General features: G+C 43.2%; 1 protein-coding gene across 1 annotated transcript in view; it reads right to left on the bottom strand.

Moving 5' to 3' along the window:
- The window catches only part of CDC37 (cell division cycle 37, HSP90 cochaperone), a 29,710-nt gene extending 4,520 nt beyond the window's left edge, over positions 1–25,190 (bottom strand). Inside the window, exons 1-7 of the mRNA XM_089657630.1 lie at positions 25,047–25,190; positions 17,677–17,798; positions 16,304–16,579; positions 13,830–13,935; positions 13,361–13,476; positions 3,981–4,103; positions 2,107–2,289 (exon numbers count right to left, since the gene is read on the bottom strand). Of these exons, the coding sequence (XP_089513756.1) occupies positions 2,107–2,289; positions 3,981–4,103; positions 13,361–13,476; positions 13,830–13,935; positions 16,304–16,579; positions 17,677–17,778 (906 nt within the window). The 5' untranslated portion in view covers positions 17,779–17,798; positions 25,047–25,190. The remainder of the gene's footprint in view (positions 1–2,106; positions 2,290–3,980; positions 4,104–13,360; positions 13,477–13,829; positions 13,936–16,303; positions 16,580–17,676; positions 17,799–25,046) is intronic.
- Positions 25,191–26,784: the final 1,594 nt, after the last annotated feature.

Here is a 26,784-nt window from a genome sequence, read left to right as displayed (position 1 = left end):
AATTGATAAAATTAGATGATTAACACTTCTATTTTCGAAAGGATTCTTTCCTTTACAGCATTTTTTCACACCTGCCTAAGACTTTTGCACAGTACTGTGTCTCTGTGAACACCTCAGGGTGAAGGGGCCGTTTCCCCGTATTCCGCTGCTGACCGAGTCCACCTGCCAATATTTCATACCAAGAACGTGTGCATGGTGGAGGTGCTGGAACGTGAAGCTTTGCCCAAGACAAAATATCCAAAAATCCCAATATGTGTATATTAATTAGTTTGTGCAAATACTGTAAACGGTCATTGCACTAATGGCTGGGAATGGGTTAACATCTAGGGGCAATCAAAGGGTTCATTGTGTGCCTAACAATGTGTAATATGTGCTGCCTTTACTTTATTCCTTGTACACAGAGTTCTGGGTGTGTGTGATTGGACACAGCCAATAAGCTGACTTTCAGGCAAAATCATTGGCTGAAATCAGCTGCCAAACGCATGCGGTGTCCAGTCACAGCATGGGACTACAAACCTGGAAGAATGTCGATCACTCACATACATACACATTTTTTAATATATATATATATATATATATATATATATATATATATATTTATTACAAATACAGAGATATATATATATATATATATATATATATATATATATATATATATATATATATATATATATACACACACATATATACACACATACACACGACTGTGCCTGCACTTACTGCAGTATATGTACAGCGTTGGGGCAGCAAGTGGTTAAACACCCAGTTTACCTGCCATTTAAAAACAGTGCTTTTCCATTTTCACTCTTTATAAATATACAGTATCTTTTCTTGTAGAGTTTTCTTAGGAGAAGGTATCATGGCTGACTGCAAGCATTTTAACGTTTTGCTATGTGAAAGGGAACGTTTAACAAATATAATGAGGTGTTATTCCAATTTGGCTGTAAAAGTGGAAACACACTTTAAAAGAATTAAACCCATTGACTTAAGTTTCCAAAAACAGTTACATTCCCTGTATGTCCTGGTAATGCCAACTGTCAAATCTGCCTGTGCTCTCAACCAAACTGTCAAACCATCAAATGTCTGGTGTCATAACTGATCACATGTGCAGCATCATGGCAGTTGCAGACCAATCAAAAGCCAAGATTGCAGCTTCCTTGGCCAAGAATGATAGGAGAGTTAAGTTCGGCTTTAAAAATATTCCCCCCAGTCCCCTCAGTGGAAGCCACATAGAACTAAATGGAGTGAGTGGCACACATGCACAGAAGGAGCTGGACACGGCTAGAACTTTTTTATATGCAGGCTGTGTGTGTTGCCAGGTCACACAAAGGAACTCAAGAATGAGACCAAAGGTAATTATTTAGGTATGTGGATTCCACTGAAGAGGCATTAAAAGACAAACTTCACAAAAAAAAAATCGTAAAGGCGTCCTTTAAGCATTTCGTCCCTTCAGACAGCAGCAGAGACCACCAACTGACTGCTTTCGGAAGGAAGATCAGCCACACATTTTCTCATGTTGAAAAGCAACCATTTCCCTTGAGGTAGGTCAGCTGATGGAGGTTTTTGCTTACTCTACACAACCCTCCCCCTAGTAATTATCAAAAGATTCCTAAGAAAAAAAAAAGAAGGAAGAGAATGGAGGGGTGATCACACCTATAGACTACCACCACCTACTATTCATGGCTAACTTCCATATTCTACAACCTTGTGCCCTAGCACAGCCACAACTAGAAGCAAACAGCTTGGAGGCACACGAGGCTTCATGTGGCCAAGTCATGCCACAGACAGAATAGGGTACAAAACAGAGAAAGTGTTCCCAGAAATGTACGAGAATTTGCAGTGTATCTTTAACAGTTGCTTCCCTCTAATTTTCCTTCTCTGCATTTCCAATGCTTCCATGAAACTTCTTAGGAGATGACCAGTGCCAGTCACAACAAAACTCCCAAAACCCCTCCCGTCCATTCAACTGCTTGTTCTGGTACATCCCCTTATTTGTCGCATCAAAATCAATCTATAGAATATGGTCATTCAATCCGTACATTGATCTTATGTGAAAAGATGAAAGCTTTGGAAATTATTGGCTGGGGATTGAAAACTGCAACTTACAGAAGGAAGTGATTCATAGACATCCACAGGATCCAGCCCTCCTGGGCCTAGCCTCTTCTTCCGTTCCTCTTCTTCATATTCCTTCAAGGCTTTCTCTATCCGCACCTTGGCTCTCTCCCTGACTCTCTCCTTAAAGGATTCCAGCTCATCATTGAATGCGTCCATATATTGCTGATCTGCAGTCTGATAGAGATGAAAAAAAGATTTTTTAAAGAACTCTCAAAATCAAGGACAAGTTTGCAATGATTAGCTATACTTTTCTGCATTTTTCTGTTGCCATATTTTAAAAAGGGGACCCCGTCACGGGAAAAAAAATTATTAAAAAAATGCACCTGCTTTCATACTCATCTGTCCCAATTCGTAGAAACTTCATTACACTGCTAAGGAAAGCCGCCTGAAGGATCTTCGCATCTGACACTATAATGTCCTGTAGAGACGTAGGGGTTTGAGGAAGAAATGCAGATCCTTCAGGCAGCTATGCAAGGCAAAGATTTTACAAACAGGCTCTGGGACAGGTAAGTATGAAATGCTTTAACCCCTTCACGCCGGCGCCCCCCTTTTCAGAAGCCGGGAGGCGGGGCAGGGTTTAAGGTCATGTGACCGCCATGAAAGGCTTCCGTGAGTACCGGACATGTGTGCTGGGAGCGCACAGGGCGCGCACGCTCTCAGCACATATGTTTTTTTTTAATAGAATGCAAATGTTCAGGTGCTGGGCGTCTAGGTCCAGACGCCGGGAGGCTGCACATTTGCGTTCGGCCGGTGTGAAGAGGTTAATTTTGCTTTTGTCTCTTATTTCAGCTTTTTTCACCGACAGGTTGCCTTAATCGGTTCTCAGTACAAATATATTTCTATAGTTTTCTCCCATGAAGAATCGCACAATGTTATCTTTGGCTCTTTAACCACTTCAAGTCTGGTCACTTTCACCTCTGAGACTTTATCTTTATCTGAGACAGATAAAAAAAAAAACAAAAAAAAAAAACAAAAAACTTTATTTTGGTGGTATTTATTTCCCACTGGGATTTTTAATTTTTTTGCTATATAAATGAAAACATTTTGGAAAAAAATAAATAAAAAAAAAAATAATAAAAAAAAGTGTTTTTCGTATAAAATTTTGCAAATAAATAAAACTTCATAAATCTTGGCCAAAAATGTATTCAGCTAGTTAGTAAAAAAAAAAAATATATATATATCTATGGAGGGTGGTCTGCCGCAGCGAGAAAGCCAAGCAGGAGCGGTGACAGCAGATTCATAGTGCAGCTCTCTACAGGTTATTGGCCCCGACGCTGTGAGATTTCATCGAGCCCTTACTAGACTGTGCCCTGTATGAGGGACCCCATTCCTCTTTGATCACATGCTTTTACTGACACTTGCTTTGAGAGTATGTAGCTGCATTTTGTATTACAATCATGAATTTTTTACTACACTAGGTCTGCACTTTGCCTGCATCTGGATCTCTCTGATCAGTGGCATTCCTCCCAGTGTTTAGTATTACTCTGTAAAGATTTGGGGCTACCCGCTCTACAACCTATCACTTTGATTGTATTTTATGTGGTTTTAAAGTTTACACATCATACTGAACTCATCTGGTACTACGATTTTTCATAGGCTGAGTGTTACTCTGTTAGCTGAGAGCTTTTCCAAGGCACGAGGCATTGGCTTGTCTAAAACATGGCCTTTTCAGGGTACCCGAGAAACAACTACTATCTGTGTGAGTTTCCCTTGGGGTTTTTTGTAATGTGGTCCGGCGTTTAATACTTTTAAGAGTTTGCATAAAGAGGTCTTCTATAGGACATTGGTGTGTGGTCATCCTATTATTTCTCTATGTTTTACTCGGGTACCCATGGCTCAGCACACCTAAAAATCAATGCTCTAACCTTAATCTTGGTGAAGAATTGGCGGAAGCAGGCTCTGGGATCCACCTTCAGGCTCTTAGCCAGTTCTAAAATGAACTGCATGACGATGGTCTGGTGAGCCACTTGTTCCATCAGGGCGTGTTTCTACAGCAAGAAAACATAGTTATTATGCCATGAAGAATCAAATGTAACACATACAGAAGACCTGACAGCATCAACTAAAACACAACTCTGAGTGTATAAGTAAATTTATACAGCGTGTGCAACAAGTGTATATAAAGTTACTCCCCCCAGCCCACCTTAAACACTTACCTATCTCAATCCAGCGCTGTGCCTGTCTGCATAAGCTCTTCTCCCCTCTCTCTTCTCACAGTAGACTTGGCAGCAGCAGGAGGCATTGGCTCTTGCTGCTGTCAGTCAAAGCCTGTGAGGAGGGAGCAGGGGGGGTGGGGCCGAGCCATTCTATGTGTGTCTATGGATGCATACAGCATAGCTTGGGATTGAGCCCGCACGAGCATCAAGCAGCTTGCTATGAGGGCACTCAGAGAAGAAGTGGAGCCAAAAGCGTCGGCAGGGGATGCCAGCAGAAGAGGTTCGGGGCCGCTCTGTACAAAACCATTATACAGAGAAGTTAAGTAGAACATAGATATATGTGAAGATGTTTGTTATAGATATAAAAAAAAAAAAAAAAAAAAGGATTTACAAATCACTCTAATCATTATAATGTGGCAAAGTAATGTACTGCCACAGAACACAATAACTTTGGGGCCGAAGAGATTTTTGCAGTGTTTTTCAGAAGCATTCACATGGACGCCCTCTACTCTGTTTAAAAGGGAATCCTAGAAAAATCCCTGCTAACTGGAACAGAACAAAAAATGAACATCACATAAGTGACATCTGTGTCAGCCCCACAAGATCCCTATGGGCAGGCAGATATAAGCGCACATACATCTGCTTATATTCAACAACGTCTGGTTTGTGAAGGTGCAGAGAAGAGCAGTTAAGCAATGTTTCCTAGTTCAAACCTGCTGTTTTATTACAAGGAAAAAGAATTAAACTCATGAATAATGAAAAAAAATTCTAAAATTCTTAGACGAGGTCATGGCAATAACCAGCAAAATATTTCCCGACTTCCCACTCACATCACACTTTTTAAAAAGGTAACCACACAGATGGAATTGTCAGTGCCTTAGCAATGCTATTCATTGTATTAGTTACCAGTGAGATGCTCTGTAAACCATGAATTGCTGGTGGGATTTAAAGGACAGATTTAGTAAGCATTGCCGGGCACTGAGCCTGCATTCACACCTGAACAGAAAGTCTATTCCTATTGATTTTGGAGCATTTTACAGCCATTTTTGCATGCAGCTTCAGGTGTTTCCTGGACTGGGCACAAAAGAGAACAGTTCTACAAAAGTGGAGTTTTTATGCACAAAAAGCTGGTTATGCATTTCTAGACACTCATTGAACCATGAAGCATTATGGGCCCAAATATGCCTGAGTATGTGCAAAAAAAAAAAAAAAAAAAAAAAAAAAAAAAAAAAAAAAAAAGGGAAGGGTCATGTACTTTTCTGAGCATAGGACATGTGAATGGGGGCTTAAGATGCAATGTTGGCCATTCAGACATTGATACCTGCACTAAAAGGGTCACTTTAAGGCAGTGGTTCTCAACCTGTGGGTTGCGACCCCTTTGGGGGTCGAACGACCCTTTCACAGGGGTCCCCTAAGACCATCAGAAAACGCATATTTCCGATGTGTAAAGAGCAGCTACTGTGTTAAAAGCAGCTACTGTGTTAAAAGCAGCTACTCTGTTAAAAGCAGCTACTCTGTTAAAAGCAGCTACTCTGTTAAAAGCAGCTACTCTGTTAAAAGCAGCTACTCTGTTAAAAGCAGCTACTCTGTTAAAAGCAGCTACTCTGTTAAAAGCAGCTACTCTGTTAAAAGCAGCTACTCTGTTAAAAGCAGCTACTCTGTTAAAAGCAGCTACTCTGTTAAAAGCAGCTACTCTGTTAAAAGCAGCTACTCTGTTAAAAGCAGCTACTCTGTTAAAAGCAGCTACTCTGTTAAAAGCAGCTACTCTGTTAAAAGCAGCTACTCTGTTAAAAGCAGCTACTCTGTTAAAAGCAGCTACTCTGTTAAAAGCAGCTACTCTGTTAAAAGCAGCTACTCTGTTAAAAGCAGCTACTCTGTTAAAAGCAGCAGTATTGGAGGTAAAACGACACTCATGAATTATAATTACTGGGTAAATAATTTTATGGTTGGGGGTCACCACAACATGAGGAACTGTATTAAAGGGTCACGGTATTAGGAAGGTTGAGAAACACTGCTTTAAGGGAATGAACAGAAATCAGCAACTGCGGATGTTAAAACGATACATCCTTGTTTTAATCCATTGGTTTGTCCAACCACAAAATGATAATAAGGTTTCATTTAAATCAAATTAAATAACATGTGGAAAGTGATCTCTTGATTGATTGGAAGATTTAAATTTATATTAGCAAACAATCAGCTTAAACAGCAAATATCACAGCTCTTAGCTCTTTGTTGTACAACATTGCAAGGCCTCATGCACACAGGCATATTTATGAGCACAGTGTGCGTTTGGGGACATGCACCTGCACGGATGTCATACTGGGACCAGCAGCTGTGTCCATGCAACCACTGTGTTCCAATGAGACTAACTGCAAGCAGATGCATGAAACAGCTGTGCATCCCGTGATGGAGAAGATGCATGTATAAGTACAATGAGGCCCAAAACTGTAGCTTCCTTCCTGTGAATCTGCCAAAATGAGTTATGGGTGGTCCTGCTGACACCACCTGTCTCGACAGACTTCGGCTGAAAAATAAAAAGGAGCTGGGCAGAAATGTTAGCAGAATAGTGACTGCAGCCAATCAGCTACAGTCATTACTTATTCAATAGTCAGCAGCAGAGATTTGTCCATCCATGCTGTTTATCGTGGCTGGGGGAAGCTATGGGTTTCTCTCATTCATACAATCTTTAGGTTTATGGCCAGCTTTAGGCTGCTTTCACACTGATCCGTTTTTCTTCTTGCGCTAAAAAAAAAAAAAAAAAAAAAAAGAAAAAAGAAAAAAGAAAAAAACATGTGACCATGTAATCCAATGGAACACTTCACACTGGTTCACTGCAGGTCTGCAGTGGTGTAAATCCTGCTTGCTGCATTTTTAGTGCAGGTTTAGTGCAGTAAAAGAAAAACTGCATCATAAACGCACCCCCCATGAAAATTAATGGAAAACACGGCAAAACCGCTTTAAAAAAAAGGCACCTGCGTTGCGTTTTTGGTGCGGTTTTTGAGTCAAACGTCCCTTAAAAAAATGCACTGCAAATGTGGTGAATACATGGTAATAACGCATATGTGTTTTTGTTGCATTTCTGCTGCATATCAGTGTGAAAGTAGCCTTAGTTTACACCAAACTGACAATTACCCATTTTGCTGCTGGCATCAGAATCAGCCAGAATGAAGGTGTAAAACACAACTAGAATTCTTCATGTCATCTTATGCCCAGGAGAGCACAACCCATGATCAGTGTGTACAAAGCACAGGCCGAGGGTTGCTATATTCCTTGGCATTCCTTGGAAGCTACTGCACTAAACATCAGCTCCTTGCATTCATTACAGTTCCAGAACAGCTAATAGAGGGAAATTACCCATCAATCAAGCAGAGTCAAATAAAAGATGGAATCCCACAGGAGAGACAATTTAACAAAAGAACAATCAGTAATGTTTAATTATGCATTAAAGCTTTGTATTTACCTGAATTATGAGATCAAATGGCAACTAACTTCAGTGCCATTGTGTGTGTGTGTGTGTGTGTGTGTATATATATATATATATACACACACATATACACACACACACAATATATATATATATATATATATATATATATATATATATATATATATATATATATATATACATACATACATATATACACACATACATACATACATACACACACATACATTCAGTTTTTTGTTATTGTAGTATATTTATTTATTTATTGATTAAGGATGCACCGATACAAGTACTTGTGAAAATGCTGACAATACCAGAAACTTTGTGGTGTGATTTGCGTCAATACAAATCACATGCGGTTTCCCCACTGCTCCTGTGGGAACCCATGCTTGTCATAGCCCATGTACACATAGGAGTGATGCGGGTAACCTCCCTGTATGTTTCCCATGCTGAGCGGAGAGTGGGTGTGTGGGGATGTATACTATGGAAGCAGTTGCTCCATATTTTCAGCGGTAAAATAGGAGTGAAAGCGAAGGGGATTTAAAATTCCCGCCTCTTTCTCTCCTCTCCTTGCAGCGATGACAGTTTGAACTAGAGGGCTTTTGATTGGTCAGCACAATATTGTATCTTATTTTAACTTCACCTTTGAATTAAAAATCAATATTGTACCAAGCCTAGTAAATATATTTAATCAGCAATATAAATGCTGTGCCTTTTTCCCCACAAACTAAAGTTTTGGCCTGGTGTGCCTAAACATGCTCCGTGTTGATTGAAGAGCTCTAGATCTGACTCAATAGGAGGGGTATTGGACCTCTGAAGAGAGGCCTCTGCTTGTCCTTGGACAGCATGGGTCCCACTGTGCAGCATGATGGCAGGGTACATGCTTTTCCAGAAGAATGTGGCTGAGTACCCAAAGAATCTGCACACCTTTTGCCTTGATGCACCACAAAATGATTAACAAAGTAAACACGAAAGGAAGGAATGTTGAGTATGTGATGCTGAGGGTCAAAGCAAACTTGTTTTTCCCTGAAGTGAGTTTGGAATCTTCACGGTTTCATTACTGTATTTATAAAGATATTGGTCCCCCCGCGCTCCACTGGTACCGATATAAATAATAGTAAGTGCAAGCTGCTATCACCTGATACCTTATACCAAAGGACATACAATATGTTCAAGTGTTGGTGAAGCGCTACACATACACAACTGACCACAAGAATATTAAGAATCCTATATACGAACGTATCAATCTCAAACAATCAAACCATGAGCTTTCCTGGACTTGAACCACTGGTCAAGGCATGTTTTAGGGCTTTGGGCCACCAACCAATTCTTGTCTATGAAGAGGTGAAACCATAGCCAGATCTAGGGGGGTGCTGGGGTGGGCTGTATCCCCCAGATTGCAACTGCACCCACCAAGGTAACCCCTCATGGATACTGTGCCCATGTAGGGTTGCCAAACCATTGGTCAGGGAAGCAGTCTGTAGGGGTGGCTGGCTACATCTGCCAAGTCTCAGTGTGTCACAGACTTCAGAAAACGAGCTCCCCCCCTCCCCTCTGCATAAACAGGAGAAGAGACAGGACTCGATCTGCTCCAGCTGCTCCCGCCCCTCTCTCCGTCTGCCCCACCCACACATGGCCAGTGCTGTGCCTCAGAAAGGGAATGTGGGCAGGAGATATGAAGTACAACACCTGGAAGCTCCATCCTCTCTGCATGATTGATGATGGTGCCCGATTCTTCTGACCCCAGCCTGGGGTGTATGAACACTGAGCCCTGCACTATGACCGACCTGTCCCCATCTTCCTCCCTTCTCTCCCCCTCCTTGTTCTAGAAGGTTTCACAAACTTGCCAGAGTTGATTTCATGTCCAGAGACACCTGAAGTACTATTGAGGAAGACTACTAGTTGGATAAACTGATAGATTTTTAACTCACATCTTTGTCATGCTTCTGTTTTACCCCTTCCTGCCCAGAATCCCTTTAAGAGCTCCTTCACATCAACTTTGGTCTGTGTTAAGATCACTCTTCAGAGAGCATTTGGCAGGCAGCGAGGAGCAGTTTTATCACCTCCTCACCACCTGCTGTAACCCCTGTAACTCCATATTAGCACACATTCATGGCCACGAAACAAAGAATCACAGTGGCAGCATTTGTACACCCCAACAGTGTGTTGTCAACCATCTATACGTTTACAGATGGTTTGAAACAAAAAAACAAAACCAACCACACACAACATGCACTTTTCACCTGTCCATAAATGCAGACAGGAGAAAAGAGCCATAAAAACTCCCCCTGTCATCAGCTCTGAACTGCACAGTTATGGAGCCATCCTATTAGAGAATTGCCAGGCTCAGCCTCAGATCAGGCAGCAGGACAGGTCCGGGTGTGGGCAGGTCTGGGTGTGCACATGTACAGTGACATCATGGCACTTATCAAGCATGGCTTATGTTGACACGTTCCACCGCATGAGTTTCAGCCCAACCTGGCAGTTGGGCTAACTTGCTGGCTCTGGAACTGTGCATTTGCAGTTAAGATCCAGCAACAGGGGAATTATTTTTTAAAGCCTTTTCATGCCAGCCACCCACCAGTGGTGAAAGGGGCACTCTGCTGGGCCCTGATGTAAGGGGTGGTACTCTACTGTAAGGTGGGACTCTGGGGACTCCGATGTAAGGTTGGGCTTTGAAGACACAGATTTAAGGGGGACTCTGATGTGTAGAGGGAATGCTGTTGACTTTAATATAAGCGAGACCTCTGATGTGAACATGGCTCTCATCCTGACTACCACATTCTAAAAGTTTCTTTTTTTTTTCTTCCTCCAGACCCATGTACTTCATAAATTATACTGTACATAGACCTGATCAAGGTGTTCATTGTCTCAACTGTTGTTGGTTTTAATAAAGTTCTTCTTTAAAGTGTAAGTTCACCTTTATAGAAATTCTGTAAAGATGACTTAACACTGAACCCCTATCCAGGGCTGCTGTTAGAAACCACAGGGCCATATACAGACAACCTGATAGGACCTCCTCCAAAACCCCCCCAAAAACCACAGTTTACTAGGCTTCAGTTATGAATGAACACAATGAGTGATCAGTACAGGAATGATTGTGTTCATTCAGGAAAAGGAAGGGGCTGGTAAATGTGACATATTTACCGGACCTTTCCCCCACTCTCCATCCTGAAGGATCCTATTTAGTGACTGCAGTTGCTGGGTGGAAAGGAGAAGAGGGAAGCAGCACTGCAGCAGTGAGGGTACACGGGAAGGGGGGGGGGGTTGGGCAGCAGAGGGAAACATATGGTGCACAGGGAGGGTGATGGGCGTGGCGGGGAGGGAAATGACTGGAACCGATCCCCTGTATGGCTCTCTCTGCAGATGAAAGTCAGCGGGAGGGAGAGGAGAAGAAGCCAGCTTTCAGCTGCTGCAGAGAGCCATACAGGGGATCAGTTCCAGTCATTTCCCTCCCCACCAAGCTTAACACCCTCCCTGCCCACAAATCTGGTTCACCCAGATGCCTTGGCCCCGTACAGGAGGACTGGTGGTACCCCCATATCCACAGCCCTGCCCCTATCCATTCCCCACCCCCACTGTACTTACCTCCCACAATCCTGTGCTGTCAGGCATCTGCAGGCAGCTCCACTAATCAGGGGATTTGAAATCCTCGTGGCTTTCTCTCCTCTCCTTGCAGTGCTGACAGGAAGCGCCATTCATGTGACAATGCTGACCAATTAGCATCTGCCTGGTCCATATTGGCTGCACAGTACAGAGAGGAGATTAAGCCACATGGCATGTGGGAACCTGACAATGCAGGATCATGCCAGGTAAGTACAGCGGGGTTGGTGGGGGTGAAGTGTTATGTCACCTTACAGATTTTTTATAAAAAGGTGAACTTACACTTTAAGGTAGTCTCAGTAAGGCAGCCCATACATCAGTCTTTTTTTTTGTTCAACCAGCGGTTTGAACAAAAAAAAAAAAAAAATTCAGTTCCCACATCCACACATTTGACACCGCCCTGCTAACCAACTGTACTCTGCCCTACTGATTTCTGTTTACTGTCCTGCTGGCCTCCCATCCCCTGCACCCCAAGCTTCTTTACTTCACCCCCACATCAGACTGACTAGATTCGGCCCTGGGTGAAATATAAAATTTTCTCCCGCATTAGGGCATTAAAGCACCACACATGAATGAAGATTTTCCAGCCGTCTGGCTAATTGTTGCAGAGCTCGTTTTGCTCACTCAACCAGAACAAACTGCTTCAGTCCCATCTTCTTAGCTGGACTGACTCTGATGCTCTCTAGATTAGACTTTCAGTCTTCACACACAGAGGTTAATTTACCGAAACTGGAGAGTGCAAAAACTGGTGTAGCTTTGCATAGAAACTAATCGGCTTCCAGTTTTTTTGTCAAAGATCAACTGAACAAGCCGAAGTTAGAAGCCGATTGGCTACCATGCACAGCCGCACCAGATTTTGCACTCTCAAGTTTTAGTAAATCAACCCCACAGACTACATGTTTCAAAATAGCATCTTTTTGTCACTTTGCTCATCAGGTGCAAAATCAGTAACAATGGCGAAGTGATTAGCACGTCCGCCTGGCAGCACTAGGACTGCCAGTTCGAATCCAAGCCATGACACTACTCGCCTGGAGTTCTCTCTGTGCCTGTGTGGGTTTCCTCTCACACTCCAAAGACATATTAGTAGGTTAATTGGCTCCTGTCCAAAATGGCCCTACTATGTGTATGTATGAATGTGAGTTAGGGACCTTAAAATTGTCGGCACTGTATAAAAGGAACATATAATAAATAATCTTTTTTCCTACCAGTCCTGTACTTTCAGAAAAATGTTTAGATTGTGGGGTATTTTACAAACTCTGAAAGCTGTAAGTGAAATATAGAAAAGAAAAAAAAAAAATGGTCTGGCCCCCTGAGGTTAAAAGTGGAGGGCAGGGCCTGGCAGCAAAAGGCTTAGGATGTGTTCAATAATCTTGTGCGTTTCCCACACCGCATTCATGCGAACCGCATGGGGGGTGTCAATGCTAAGTTAACGATACCCCACAGTTTGCAAACCGTACTGCGACTGACAGAATTGGATCGCATAGGTGTGAACAACCATGCTATCCGATTCAAGAGCGGGGAAAATAAAAGGGTCTTGTGCCTTTTTTGTCAGATTTGGTGCAATTTGAGCCATACAAATGGATGGCTCAAATCACACCACAAAGACATTGCATGTGATTTGAATAGGAATGTGGTGCGATTCCTGTCCAAACCACGCACAGTCTCCCACACCACATGTATATGAACCCAGCCTTAAACTGCTGGCCACCAAAAGCATTTTAGTTGCATACCATATTCACTTTGCCCAGGCTTCCGACTTCACAAAGGGATAACAGACCTGCATTCAGTGTAGGGGCGGACTGACCATTCGAGCACTGCCTAAGGGCCTGGGGTTAGTAGGAGGCCCCATGAAATACCCCTGGTACCTTTTTATAGGCTTTTTTGAGTGTGGGAAAGGACACAGGGGCCCCATGATCCCCTATTGCCCGGGGGCCCCATGAGTTGTCAGCCCACCCCTGATTCAGTGTATACATTCCCCACGCACAAAATGATTAAGGAACATTATTGGGATGAGTTTACTCTTACAGCAGAGATTCCTCACCTCTTCCACCTCCAGGTCAATGCACCAGATGACCAGATAATTGGCTGTCTCTTCACACACCAAGTGGGGATTATCAGATAAGTATTTCTGGCTGTCATCCCAGCGATGCAGCATTCCTATTGGACCAAAACAGAGAGTATAAAATTGGGAGAAATACATCACTACCGCCCACAGCAACCTTCACAGCCAAGGTGCTATTTTCATCACCTGCCCCTAGAAACTAGTATGAGGGACACAAACATTATTTTGAACCAAAAAAAGGATTTTACAATATAATCTGATTTAATGAATAAAACATGATTTGAAAAATCCCAAAAGATGTATAATGGAGTTTGGTGTCCCATTCAACCCGTAGGGCACGCTGGCTCAACGTTGACAAACCAGGCATGTACAAAGGCAAACATCTCCCTGTTACTGAACCACTGCCACAAACCCTGAACATAGGGGGGGAGAGGGTATTCCTACTTACCAAAATGTTTTAACAGCTTAACATTCTTTTCCACAAAGGTTTTGTGTTTTTGCTCCTTCTCTTCTTCAGATTGTTCTTTATTTTCTGCTTTTACATTAAACACACTCTAGAGAAAGAGAAAATCAGATGTTTAGAAAGAAATGCAAAACTGGCGGTTTAAAATACATTGTTTTTCGTTCAGCCAGATTTCCCCCGCTGAGGCACTGTATTCTGACAGTGGGACCCGCCACTGTCTAAATCAGCAATGGGCAAACTACGCCCCGCGGGCCGTATACGGCCCGGCGGACCTTTTAATCCAGCCCGCGGAGCGTGATACTGTCAGGATGGCTGTCAGGATGTGTGTAGGTGGGGCAGCGTCACGAACATGAGGGGAGCTAGGCTCCTCTCACAGTCCGCCCTGAAGACCGGAACGGTGCGGGAACACGGCGAGAGGAATGCGCGGAGCAAAGGTAAGTAAATTGAATTACTATAGGGGGGATGAATTACTATAGGGGGGATGAATTACTATAGGGGGGATGAATTACTATGGGGGAATATTACTATACTTACTATGGATGACACATCATTCATCTACTCTTGGTCCGGCCCCCGGGTCCAATATATGAACCCACTGCGGCCCTCAAGTCAAAAAGTTTGCCCACCCCTGGTCTAAATACACTGATCAGCGGCTGCAGCCACTGCAAGACAAAAGTATTCAAGCATTTCCCTTTAACAGAAGTTGATCAAAATATTGACTTCTGCCAAATGGGGGGTGGCCTCACACTGATTGAAATTCAGCCAGTCCCTGCTGAATCGCCATATTTAGTTTCATCTATTGTCTGCTTTAAGGGGCAAGTTTTCCTCTGTATGAAAATTTACAATGCAATAAAAAGGGGCCCCGGTATTTTAAACATTTTTGGCCAGGGGTGGGGGAAGCCACTCTTGAATATCATCCAAGGGGATGATCAAAGGAAGATCCAGAAAAGCTGCACTGAAACACAAGTCTGCATTATTAAACTGAAGACAGAATAAAAAACACCGTAAAGTACACCAGTGGGGGAGAAAGGTAACCTTTCTCCCCCACTGGTGTACTCTTCGGTGTTTTTATTGTTTTCAGTTTAATAAAGTAGATGTGTGTTTCAGTGCAACTTTTCTGGATCTTCCTTTGATCATTAGTACAGGTGTGCTTACTGGGCCAGCACACACATTACAGGAGTGTGGTGTTGGATAGTGAGCCTACATAGAGCAGCGCTACTTCTCTCTCTGGCTGCTGGATCACCCAAGGTGAACTTACCCTTTAACGTCCCATTAGCCCTTGGTTCGCATCTACGTGGTTTCTTCGTGGCTGCGTTTGCTTGGGCACAGCAGCCCACTCATTTGTATAGGCTGCTGTACCCAATGAAAATACAGGGAAAAGGTCCCTGCACCTTTTCAAAAAATGCCTCCGCAAGGAAACCGCATAGGGCAGTGCAGCTCCCAGTACGGGAAACCATAGAATTCACAGGACGTATTTCAGGTTTTGAAGAAATTAAGGCCTGGTTTGAAATTATTTCATCTGAATAACTCTAAAAAGCTCTTTACTGTGACCACTTTTGCTACTACAAATGATCACACGGCCAGTTAAAGGTTTTTAATGAAGCGAGTAAGGTACAGGGGTTGATTTTCTCTCGTTCAGCCCAATTCCTACATCCATGATAACAGCGTAAATGGCGGAATCACCACTGCCAGCTATTCTATGAAGGCAGCTGCTGTATACTGACTGCACTTTTCGGCCGATAATTTTCTAACTCTGTTTCGCTGATTTAAAATCAATGTCTGATGAATCATATGGTGCATGCAAGGACACCCAGAACTCGAATTTGAACAGACACAGTAGGAATTGTCCAAAATTTGAGCTTGGTTTCATTATGAGGTTTTAAAGGTTCTTATTAAAAGGGAAATAAAAAAGACAAATTCCTAAGTCCCCAAAAGCCAGTGCACTGGAAGAGGCTGTGTGATTTGTAAAATTTGTCATGTTATTATTATTATTATTATACAGTATTTATAAAGCGCCAATAGTTCGCTCAGCGCTGTACATTACAAAGGGGGACAGAACATGTGACAGAACAATACAATACAATGCAAAACATGAGGGGATTGAGGGCCCTGCTCTTTCGAGCTTACAATCTAGGAGGGAGGGGATAGTGGTACAGGAGGAGAAAGCTGTGGGGGATGGAGTGGTAGGGAGAGTGGAGGAGGTCGGCAAGTTAGCAGGGGGTGGGGTAGGCTTCCCTGCAGAGATGGGTTTTCAGGGTGCGCCTAAAGGAGAGGAGAGTAGGTGGTAATCTGATGGGTTGGGGCAGGGAGTTCCAGAGGATGGGTGACACCCTGGAGAAGTCCTGGAGGCGGGCATGGGAGGAGGAGACCAGGGAACTAGAGAGAAGGAGGTCTTGTGAGGAACGGAGTGTGCGTGCTGGGCGGTACTTGGATATTAGGTCAGTGATGTTATACTATACCTTGCTAAAGCCCTCTTTGCTAAGAGTGTCTACATTCCATGGCATGTTCTTTTCCTTCTTCTTCAGGTCATCTTCCTTCCTCTGCCACTTCTTCTCCTCTTTCTTCAGCTGCTCCACCTCCTGCTGCAGTTTTTGTGATTCTGTCTTTGCAGATTCTTGGACATCCAGCTGTTTCAGTTTCTTCTGACAATCTAGTATTTTTTTCTTGCATTCATTTGCCCCTTTCTGTAGTTCTTCTTTCTCCTTTTCAAACTGCTCCATCCTCTCGACACGGGCCTAAAAAAATAATGGGAATGTTAGTAAAGAACATGGATAGTTAGTTCAAAACTTTTCAGTCATGATTCATATATGAGGGGCTTTCAAGCCAAACTGGGACTTTTGAGTTTATATAATAAAAAAGGACAAATTTCACAGAGTAGAATTTGCATTTATTTTTTTACATACTCCCCTGCTATATTCATACACTTATCCCAGTGTTTAACTAATGCCTGGAAAGCTTCGGCATAGAAAGATTTGTCAGTACGCCTGAACCATCCTAGGACAGCCGGCTTCACTTCGTCATCATTGTGTTCACTGTTCCCACAGAAAAATGTATCACTTGTGCAATTTTACGACATGGTTATGCGTCGATTATCCGGGATCAGGCGTTCCATGCACCGAATGTTCACAGGAATGACTGCTGTGGGCTGGGAAGCACCATGACTAGGATCATCACTGATGGACGTACCGCCATCTTTGAAACGTTTACACCATTCAAATTTCTTACTTCAGCTGAGCATCTCATCACCATACTGTGCTTGAAATCCTCTGTAGATATTCATGGGCTTTGCCCCTTCATTCACAAGAAACATCATCACCATACACTGTTCCTTGGACGCACTAACATGGTTGTCTGCCATTGGTCTCAGGATTGGCCCGCGACACGTGTACCGCCTATCAGTAATAGGTCACACTGCGTGTACTACCACCACGCCTTTTTAAACCTTTAAAATTAAAAGTCCCGGTTTGACTTGAACACACCTCATACTACAACCCTTCCCTCCCCAGTGGCATATACATGATTTTCCTTCACACCTCCACCACTCTGTTCAGCCACCAATGTAAAGAAAAAACCTGGTACTTTCAGGTATGGAGGAGAATGCGACAATGCTGGTGATTGGCCAAGCACTGTCATATGAAATCAGGAGGACTGGGTAAGCTATGACTTGAGAATTGGAGCCTTCTTGGAGCTATAAAAGGCCAGGGGGGCCTTAGAGTGAACTTTTGTAATTGTACATCGAAGACAATTTTTGCCTCAGTAGTATGGAAAGATTACAATTACAATGTACAACAGGCCCGCTTTAAAATCTGCAAAATACAACTTTTTCTCTCACCTGGTGACGCCATCTGAACAAGCTAGCTGTATCAATGTTGGGATGGGTGTCATCCTCATCGTCGGATACTTCAATGTGATCCCACACACTGTAGTCAACCATTGTGCAAGTAGGTGAGGTAACTGCACAGACAGGAAAACAATAACTAAACAATGGGTAGCAGAAAGTTAAGAACATAAAATAAACACACAAGACCAAAACAGTGGGCTTTGTAATGCAAAAGCTGCCCCCTTCTAAAAGACATTGAGACTTACAAAACTGAAATTGGTCATTACGAACCGGAGTGCAGAACCTTTTTAACCATTTCCATACCGGGCAATTTTCCCCCTTCCTGCCCAGGCCAATTTTCAGGTTTCAGCGCTCTCACACTTTGAATGACAATTGCGCGGTCATACAACACTGTACCCAAACTAACATTTTATCATTTTCTTCACACAACTAGAGCTTTCTTTTGGTGGTATTTAATCACCGCTGGGGTTTTTATTTTTTGCTAAATTAAAAAAAATGACCAAACATTTTGAAAAAAAAAAAACACATTTTTCTTTGTTTCTGTTATAAAAGTTTGCAAATAAATAATTGTTCTTCATAAATTTAGGCCAAAATGTATTCTACTACGTCTTTGGTGAAAATAACCCAAATTAGGATGCATTATTTAGTCTGTAGGAAAGTTATAGAGTTCACAAACTATGGGATATATCTGAATATTGATCAATCCTGAAGTACTGACAGCCAATATAATTTCTTGAGGTCCAAGAATGTCAGAATAGTACAGATATCCCCCAAATGACCCCTTTTTTCAAAGTAGACAGTCCGATGTACTTCATAAGAGGCATGGCGAGTTTTTTGAAGTTGTAATTTTTTTGTCATAATTTTTCGGAAAGAAATAAAAAAAATTATTTTCACTATTTTTTTTTTTTTTTACATACTGTCACCAGTGCAGTACAGTGTCATCATATAACTGGCATGGCGGTGAACAGGGACACTGACTGGTGACAGTGCGAAAAAAAAAAAAAAATTGATGTTTTCATATTTTTTATTAAATTTTCTTCTCTTTAAGATTTTTTTTCATATTTCACTATGACCAAAGTAGTATAATGTTACCATAGTAGGAAGTGATCAGTATTTTTTTTTTTTTTTTTTTACACAATTTTTTTATAGCAAAGAATTACTTTGCTATAAGCAAGCATCTGAATGACATTGATTCATTCAGGGGATTTTTTTGTGCTTAACTGTGATTTGGCCACAGCTAATCACATGACACAGCTGGGCATTGATTGGCCCAGCTTGTGCATGTGATCGCTGTGACCATTTACAGCTAGCCACACTTGGATACAATGGAGGGCATGAAAGGAAGCCATCCATTGTATACAACTGTCATGTGACCTGTGATTGGTCACAGCAGGTCACATGGTACTGGCAACGGGGCCGGTACACAGATCTGTCATTGGCCGTGTCCGAGGTACACGGCTGGTGACACATCAAGCCGTTGCGCGGCTCTGCGGGCAGGCAAACTGCGCATGACTGGATGCCATATGTGTTGGTAAACAACACAGATCTCTCTACTGACAGCGAGGATGTGAAGGCTTTTGCCTTCCTGCAAAGCAGGGAGACAAAACCTGTTACATCCCCTCTTAAAACAGTACAAAAATAGTTAGGCACATTGTTACCCCTTTGATTGCCACAGATGTTAACCCCTCCCTGCCCAGTGTTATTAGTACAGTGTCAGTGCTTTTAATTAGCACCGATCACTGTATTAGTGTCACTGGTCATGTCAGTTAGCCAGTGTCAGAATGCCTGCTGTACTATCACACTCCCGCTATAAGTCGCTGATTGTCGCCATTGCTTGTATTAAAAAAACAAAAAAAACAAAAAAACTGCAGTATACTGTATAAACCATCATTTGTCATTTTCACGCAAACCAATTAATATACACTTATTGGGATTTTTTTTTAACAAAGACGTAACAGAGTACATTTTGGCTTACATTTTATAATTTTATGGGATAAGTTTTATAGCATAAAGTAAAAAATATTTTTTTTTTTTTCAAAATTTTCTGCCTTTTTTCATTTATAGCGCAAAAAAAAAAAAATACAGAATCCAGTGGTAGTCAAATACCACCAAAATAAGCTCTATTTATGTAAAAAAAATATATAAAACTCATTTGACTGTGCAATTGTCAGTTAAAGAAGAACAGCACTGTATAGCAAAAACATGGCCTGGTCATAAAGGGGGAGGGGTAAATCTTCCAGAGGGCAAGCGGTTAAAGGAAGCTGAAAAACAACAGCTAATAATAATGGGTCCTCCTGCGCCTATAAGGATCTTACCTAACCCTAAGCTGCTGACACCTAAACCTAAAACCAAGGTGTAGAAAAATAAAAAATAATATGTATAGTGTAGCGCTATTAAATACTAAAATAATTCCATATGCTAATTATTATTATTATTATACAGTATTTATAAAGCGCCAATAGTTCGCTCAGCGCTGTACATTATAATAAGTGATTACCGTATTTTTCGCTCCATAAGACGCACTTTTCCCCCCCCCCCAAAAAGGGGGGAAAATGTCAGTGTGTCTTATGGAGCGAATATGGAGTGGCCAGGCTGGTATTTCCACCGCCGCCGTGTTAGAATACCGGGCCGGCCGCTCAGCTCTGCAGCAGAACCTTACCTGTTCCTCGGTCCATCGCTGTAGTCTTCCCGCGCTGGCTTCTTTAGTGTGGGCTCTCGGCTTGACAGCCAGGTGCCCAGTGCGCATGCACGAGTAGCGCTGCACTTTGTGAATGGTACGGCGTCTTCTAGGACACATGACAGGTCCCAGAAGACAGCGGACCAATCACAAAGCGCAGCGCTTCAATGCTAACAAATTCATATGGGTACAGTGTTGAATGACCGCGCAATTGTCATTCAAATTGTGATAGGACTGAAAGCTGAAAATTGGCCTGGACAGGAAGGGGGTAAAAGTGTCCGGACTGGAAGTGGTTAATAGCGCTACACTATATATATTATATTTTATTAAAAAAAACAACAGCTACTGGCCAGATCACCAGGTGAAAATAAAGGAAAAAAACCTAAAAAAGAAAACTAATGCAGCCACCATATCGAAGAACTGGTTAAGTTACAACATAATCATTTTTAGTTTACTAACACTACCTTTAAATGAAAAGTCATTTTGTGACTTTTCAATAAACGCTACGTTCACCTGTATTTAGGGTGCCCCCTCTTCACATGACAGCGGGAAGGGAATCCTCTCCCCGCACCCGCTATCACATTGTAAAAACAGTGGGTCTGCACACGGCATCATTCATTCACAGGGATCTGTGCCACTGCGGCAAACAGACTTGCAGTTTCAATGAATACCAAGTGCACTCATCAGATTCATTCTTCCTCCAGCCTTGTAGAGGTAAAGGCACAAAGCTGGAGGAAGACTGTGCAGGAGCCTGACATTGCAGCCTGCTGATCATGGATGCAATGCTTTTCAGTATCCTGTAAAAAAAAAAAAAAAAAAAAAATTATAAAAAGGCACATTTATTTTAATCTGCATAATCATGTGCATTTACAGCATTAGTTATTTTTAATGGTAAATTTAACCTTTAACCTCCCTGGCGGTATGATTATTTCAGATTTTTGGTGCTGAAATCGGTACCATTTTTTTGCATGGAAATATGTAGTTTTTTTAATTGTAGGCTGTAATTTTTAGGAATAACTCACTGAAATCTGTCCGAACAAGAGTCTAGTAAACATCCCGGGTATGATAAAATTTGAAACACGAAATCATAAATTATAATTTAATAATCATAAAAAATAATAATATAATAATACATTTAATTCAATAATATAATCAAACCAAAAACACTGAAAATTGAAATAGAGCGCCAAGTTCGTACATCGCTGAGCAAAGTCGCAAAATCGTTTTCAGTGTCTGATGATGAATTTCCCCACGAATCATTATCACTCAATTCTGCAAGTGGTTCTGATTTACTATCGCTGTTCTCTAGCCGGTCTAAAACCGCTTTTGTCCTAAAGGGACACTTTTTGGACGCCATGGAGTTTTCTCAGTTTCCAGGCAGAAAGAACAGACAAAATGCAGGCAGGGCACAGGACAAAGCACTCGGGACAATATGTATGTGAAATGGGTTGAAACAGCAATATTTTGCTATGTAAAATGTTTTGAAAAAAATTAAATTTTTTAAAATTTTCAAATTTCCTGCCGCCGGCGGCGCCCGTACGTCCTGACGTCACAGGGACCGGAACACAGAAGCCGGATGCCCGAGTGTAGCTCGGGGTTACCGCTTTTGGCACTGACATGTTACCCCGAGCTACACTCGGGAATACCTCTAAGGAGGTTAACTCACACTGGGATCAGTTCACTAAGGGTCCTTTCACACGGGAGTTCCGTTTTTTTCATCAGTTCAATCACGTTTTTTCAAAGAAAAAACAGATCAGTTTACATCCATTTACATCTGTTCTGTTTCTTTTTTTTTTTTTTTTTTTTTAAACGGAAGAAAAATAGGGTTTTCTTCTGTTCAAAAAAACGGATGTTAACGGATATGTCCAATAACGGATGTACATGGATGATCATCCGTTTACATCCGCTAGTCCATAGTATCCGTTTTTCATCTGTAAACGGACAGATGAAAATCGGACATTCAGAACGCCCGTGTGAAAGAGGCCTAAGAGATAAATATAGCATGAATTTTTGAGTTAAAATATCTCATGCGGTATTTCTCTCAAAAGTAGGCAAAAGCGGAACTAAACCCATCAATTTAATGGTTTCAAAATACCGGTACAAATGGGTGGAGCTGATCTCAGGTGCAGCACCATGGCAGTTGCGGATCACACAGAAGCGGATACAGCCATCTCCTTGGCTGAAAAGAATAGGAGGGTTTAGTTTCACTTTAACAAATGCTTTAGATATTTATGTTTTGCGATATTTAGCACTTAAAGTTAGCTTTATTTTTTATGTTTTTTTTTTTACTTTTTTTTTTAAATTCCAACAATGCAAACCAGAGGAAGACTGATCTGTAAATAAATGAACACAGAAATATTGTGGAACTGAAAATGTTTTAGTGTGCTGGTTCACAATAATACGCGGTGCAGAAAACCCGCAATCCATGCGCATTTCCCACACCTCAGTTGTGATCTGCAGCGGGCATTATTGTTAAATTACTTTAGGTTCACACCTATGTGTTTTCCATTGCTTTTGCAGAAACACACAGCAGTCCTTTTAACATGATTTCCTAAGGGACTGGTTCACATATCCGAGTTTTCACCCGGTGCGGTTTTTTGTAAAGGATCGCGGAATTTTTTTTTTTTAACGCAAAATGTTGGGTTTTTTGTTCAATAGACTTCAATGGAGACGCTGCAGAAATACATGTAGTGCTGCCCAGCAACAAGTTGGAAAAAAACAAAAACAAAACATCAAAAACACGTAAAAAATGCATGTGCAAAAACGCAAAACACGCCGCAAAAAGCACTGCAGATCAAACGCAAACTGCATAGGTGTGAACCTAGCCTTATGCAGATTTCAACACGGTTTCCAGTTTGCAGAAATGCACTGCAGTCCATGATTTCCCATGAATCTTGTTCACATCTGTGCGTTTTGAGCTGGTGCGTTTTCTGGAAAGGATCAGGGACTTTTTCTGCAGCAGACTGCATTGTGTGTAATAGACTTCAATAGGCCCGAATGAAGAACAAAAATGTTGCGTTTTGATGGTTTTTTTGCCAATAGGAAAGAATTGACTTTGATGCAACTTTACACTCAAGTAGCATCAAAGCCACACCCAGGGGTGGACTGACCATTTGGAAACTCGGCACTGCCCGAGGGCCCGGGGTCAGTAGGGGCCCCATGAGATGCCCTGGTACCTTTTTCATAGGCTTTTTTGAGTTTGGGCAAGGACACAGGGGCCCCATGATCCCCTATTGCCCGGGGGCCCCATGGGTTGTCAGTCTACCCCTGGCCACACCCATCCAAAGTCGCATCAAAATCAATACTTTCCTATTGGCAAAAAAAAAAGAAAATCCACAGTCTGCATGGATGTGAATCTAGCCTTAATGACACACAAACAATGGTTGCAAACGCAATGGATTTGTTCGCATTGTAAAGAGTCTAGGGAAGGGGTGCAGCAGACTAGACTACCGTGAAGATCTAGGGAAGGGGTGCAGCAGACTAGACTACCGTGAGGATCTAGGGAAGGGGTGCAGCAGACTAGACTACCGTGAGGATCTAGGGAAGGGGTGCAGCAGACTAGACTACCGTGAGGATCTAGGGAAGGGGTGCAGCAGACTAGACTACCGTGAGGCTCTAGAAAAGGGGTGCAGCAGACTAGACTACCGTGAGGCTCTAGGGAAGGGGTGCAGCAGACTAGACTACCGTGAGGATCTAGGGAAGGGGTGCAGCAGACTAGACTACCGTGAGGATCTAGGGAAGGGGTGCAGCAGACTAGACTACCGTGAGGATCTAGGGAAGGGGTGCAGCAGACTAGACTACCGTGAGGATCTAGGGAAGGGGTGCAGCAGACTAGACTACCGTGAGGATCTAGGGAAGGGGTGCAGCAGACTAGACTACCGTGAGGATCTAGGGAAGGGGTGCAGCAGACTAGACTACCGTGAGGATCTAGGGAAGGGGTGCAGCAGACTAGACTACCGTGAGGGTCTAGGGAAGGGGTGCAGCAGACCAATTTACACTGATGGTCTAAGGAAGGGGTGCAGCAGACTAGCCTACACTGAGGGTCTACGGAAGGGGTGCAGTAGACCAGTTTACACTGAGGGTCTAGGGAAGGGGTGCAGCAGACTAGTTTACAGTGAGGGTCTAGGGAAGGGGTGAGGGTCTAGGGAAGGGGTGCAGCAGACTAGTTTACACTGAGGATCTAGAGAAGGGGTGCAGCAGACTAGACTACACTGAGGGTCTAGGAAAGGGGTGCAGCAGACTAGTATACACTGAGGGTCTAGGGAAGGGGTGCAGCAGACTAGTTTACACTGAGGGTCTAGGGAAGGGGTGTAGCAGACTAGTATACACTGAGGGTCTAGGGAAGGGGTGCAGCAGACTAGTATACACTGAGGGTCTAGGGAAGGGGTGCAGCAGACTAGCTTGCACTGAGGGTCTAGGCAGGGGTGCAGCAGAGGTGTGAGGACCCCACATGTGACCTGCCAGTGTGTGGGACTCCCAGCACACTGTACACTGCTAACTATCCATAGAGGTCCATTCACTACAGTGAGACTCCAGAGCAAGGCCCCCCACAGGGGACACCAACCACAGAGTATGCCTGACTACAGGGAACCAGAACTACACGTGTTTGAGTGCATCTCTCTACAACACAACGTCAGCGGAACACAAAGCGTACAATGTCAGCCATCCTCCCTGACACACATACCTCACGCAGCAACTAGCAGCCGGTCCCTGCTTTCTGGAAGGCTCTGGCACTCACTGGCCACCCCCTGCCCTTTCCTTGACGTCACTTCCGCCAGCTTCAGTCCGTCAACCTGCCCTCTCTCTGAAGTTTCTTCCCCCCAGCTTCCGCCCATCCGCCTGCCCTTTCTCTTCTGTCACTTCCTTGCCGCAGTATTCCCACAATGCCCCGCCTCCTTCGTATACCGTGCAATAAGAGAAAGGGAAGGGGCAAGCTCGAGGGGTGACAGTGTGGACCGCGGGCGGTGGAGGCGGGAAGAGGTGTGGATGTTGTGCTCTAGAGGCGTGGTCTCCTAGAACCTCTAGCTCACGAGGGAACTTTCTAGGCTGGAAGTGTGCATGGCAACCAACCAGCTTCTAGCTTTGTTTTTCAACGTTTAAATGAACAATCTGAAGCTAGAAGCTGGTTGGCTGCAAAGCGCAGCTTCTCTAGACTGTGTGGTAGTAAATGTCTGTCATTCTCCATAGGTAGGGTTGTATGTACTATGTCTGTACACGGGTTAGAACACTACGTGATGTGCAGGTGTGACAACATGCTTTGTGTTGAAAGTGGAAGTGATGGAACATTGTTTTGTTTCTGCTGTGTGATGAGACACCTAGCTAACAGTTGGGAAGCCTCAGTGTCATCATTCACGGCGTGTACTGCTACTAATACAGAGTCATGTCAGAGCTTACTGAGCTCCAAAGAGGGAAAATTGTTGGTGCTGCTGAGCTGGTGCCATTATTTTGTCCAACCCCTACATATATATATACACTATATTGTCAGAAGTATTGTCCCCGCCCTCCAAATCATGTGATTCAGGTGTTCCAATCACCTCCATGGCCACAGGTGTATAAAATCAAGCCCCTAGGCATGCAGACTGCTTCTACAAACATTTGTGAAAGAATGGGTCGCTCTCAGGAGCTCAGTGACTCCAAGCGTGGTCCCGTGATAGGTTGTCACCTGTGCAATAAGTCCATCCGTGACATTTCCTGGCTACTAAATATTCCACAGTCAGCTGTTAGTGGGATTATAACAAAGTGGAAGCAACTGGGAACAACAGCAACTCAGCCACCAAGTGATAGGCCACGTCACATGACAGAGTGGGGTCAGAGCATGGTGAAGCGCACAGTGCGCAGAAGTCACCAACTGTCTGCAGAGTCAATAGCTAAAGACCTCCAAACTTCATGTGGCCTTCAGATTAGCACAACAACAGTGTGTAGAGAGCTTCATGGAATGGGTTTCCATGGCTGAGCAGCTGCATCCAATCCTTACATCACCAAGTACCATGCAAAGCGTGGTGTAAAGCATGCTGCCACTGGACTCTAGAGCAGTGGAGACGTGTTCTCTGGAGTGACCAATCACACTTCTCTGTCTGACAATCCGATGGACATGTCTGGGTTTGGCGGTTGCCAGGAGAACAGTACTTGCCTGACTGTATTGTGCCAAGTGTAAAGTTTGGTGGAGGGGGGATTATGGTGTGGGGTTGTATTTCAGGGGTTGGGCTTGGCCCCCTAGTTCCAGTGAAGGGAACTCTTAAGGCGTCAGCATACCAAGACATTTTGGACAATTTCATGCTCCCAACTTTGTGGGAACAGTTTGGGGATGGCCCCTTCCTGTTCCAACATGACTGCGCACCAGTGCACAAGGCAAGGTCCATAAAGACATGGAGGAGCCAGTTTGGGGTGGAGGAACTTGACTGGCCTGCACAGAGTCCTGACCT

The sequence above is a fragment of the Staurois parvus genome, unplaced genomic scaffold, assembly GCF_062004578.1.
Source record: "Staurois parvus isolate SC_StPar_1 unplaced genomic scaffold, SC_StPar_1.0 ptg001014l, whole genome shotgun sequence".
Lineage (NCBI taxonomy): Eukaryota > Metazoa > Chordata > Amphibia > Anura > Ranidae > Staurois > Staurois parvus.
The sequence above is the reverse complement of the archived record's forward strand: the minus strand, read 5'-3'. Positions and strand labels throughout refer to the sequence as shown.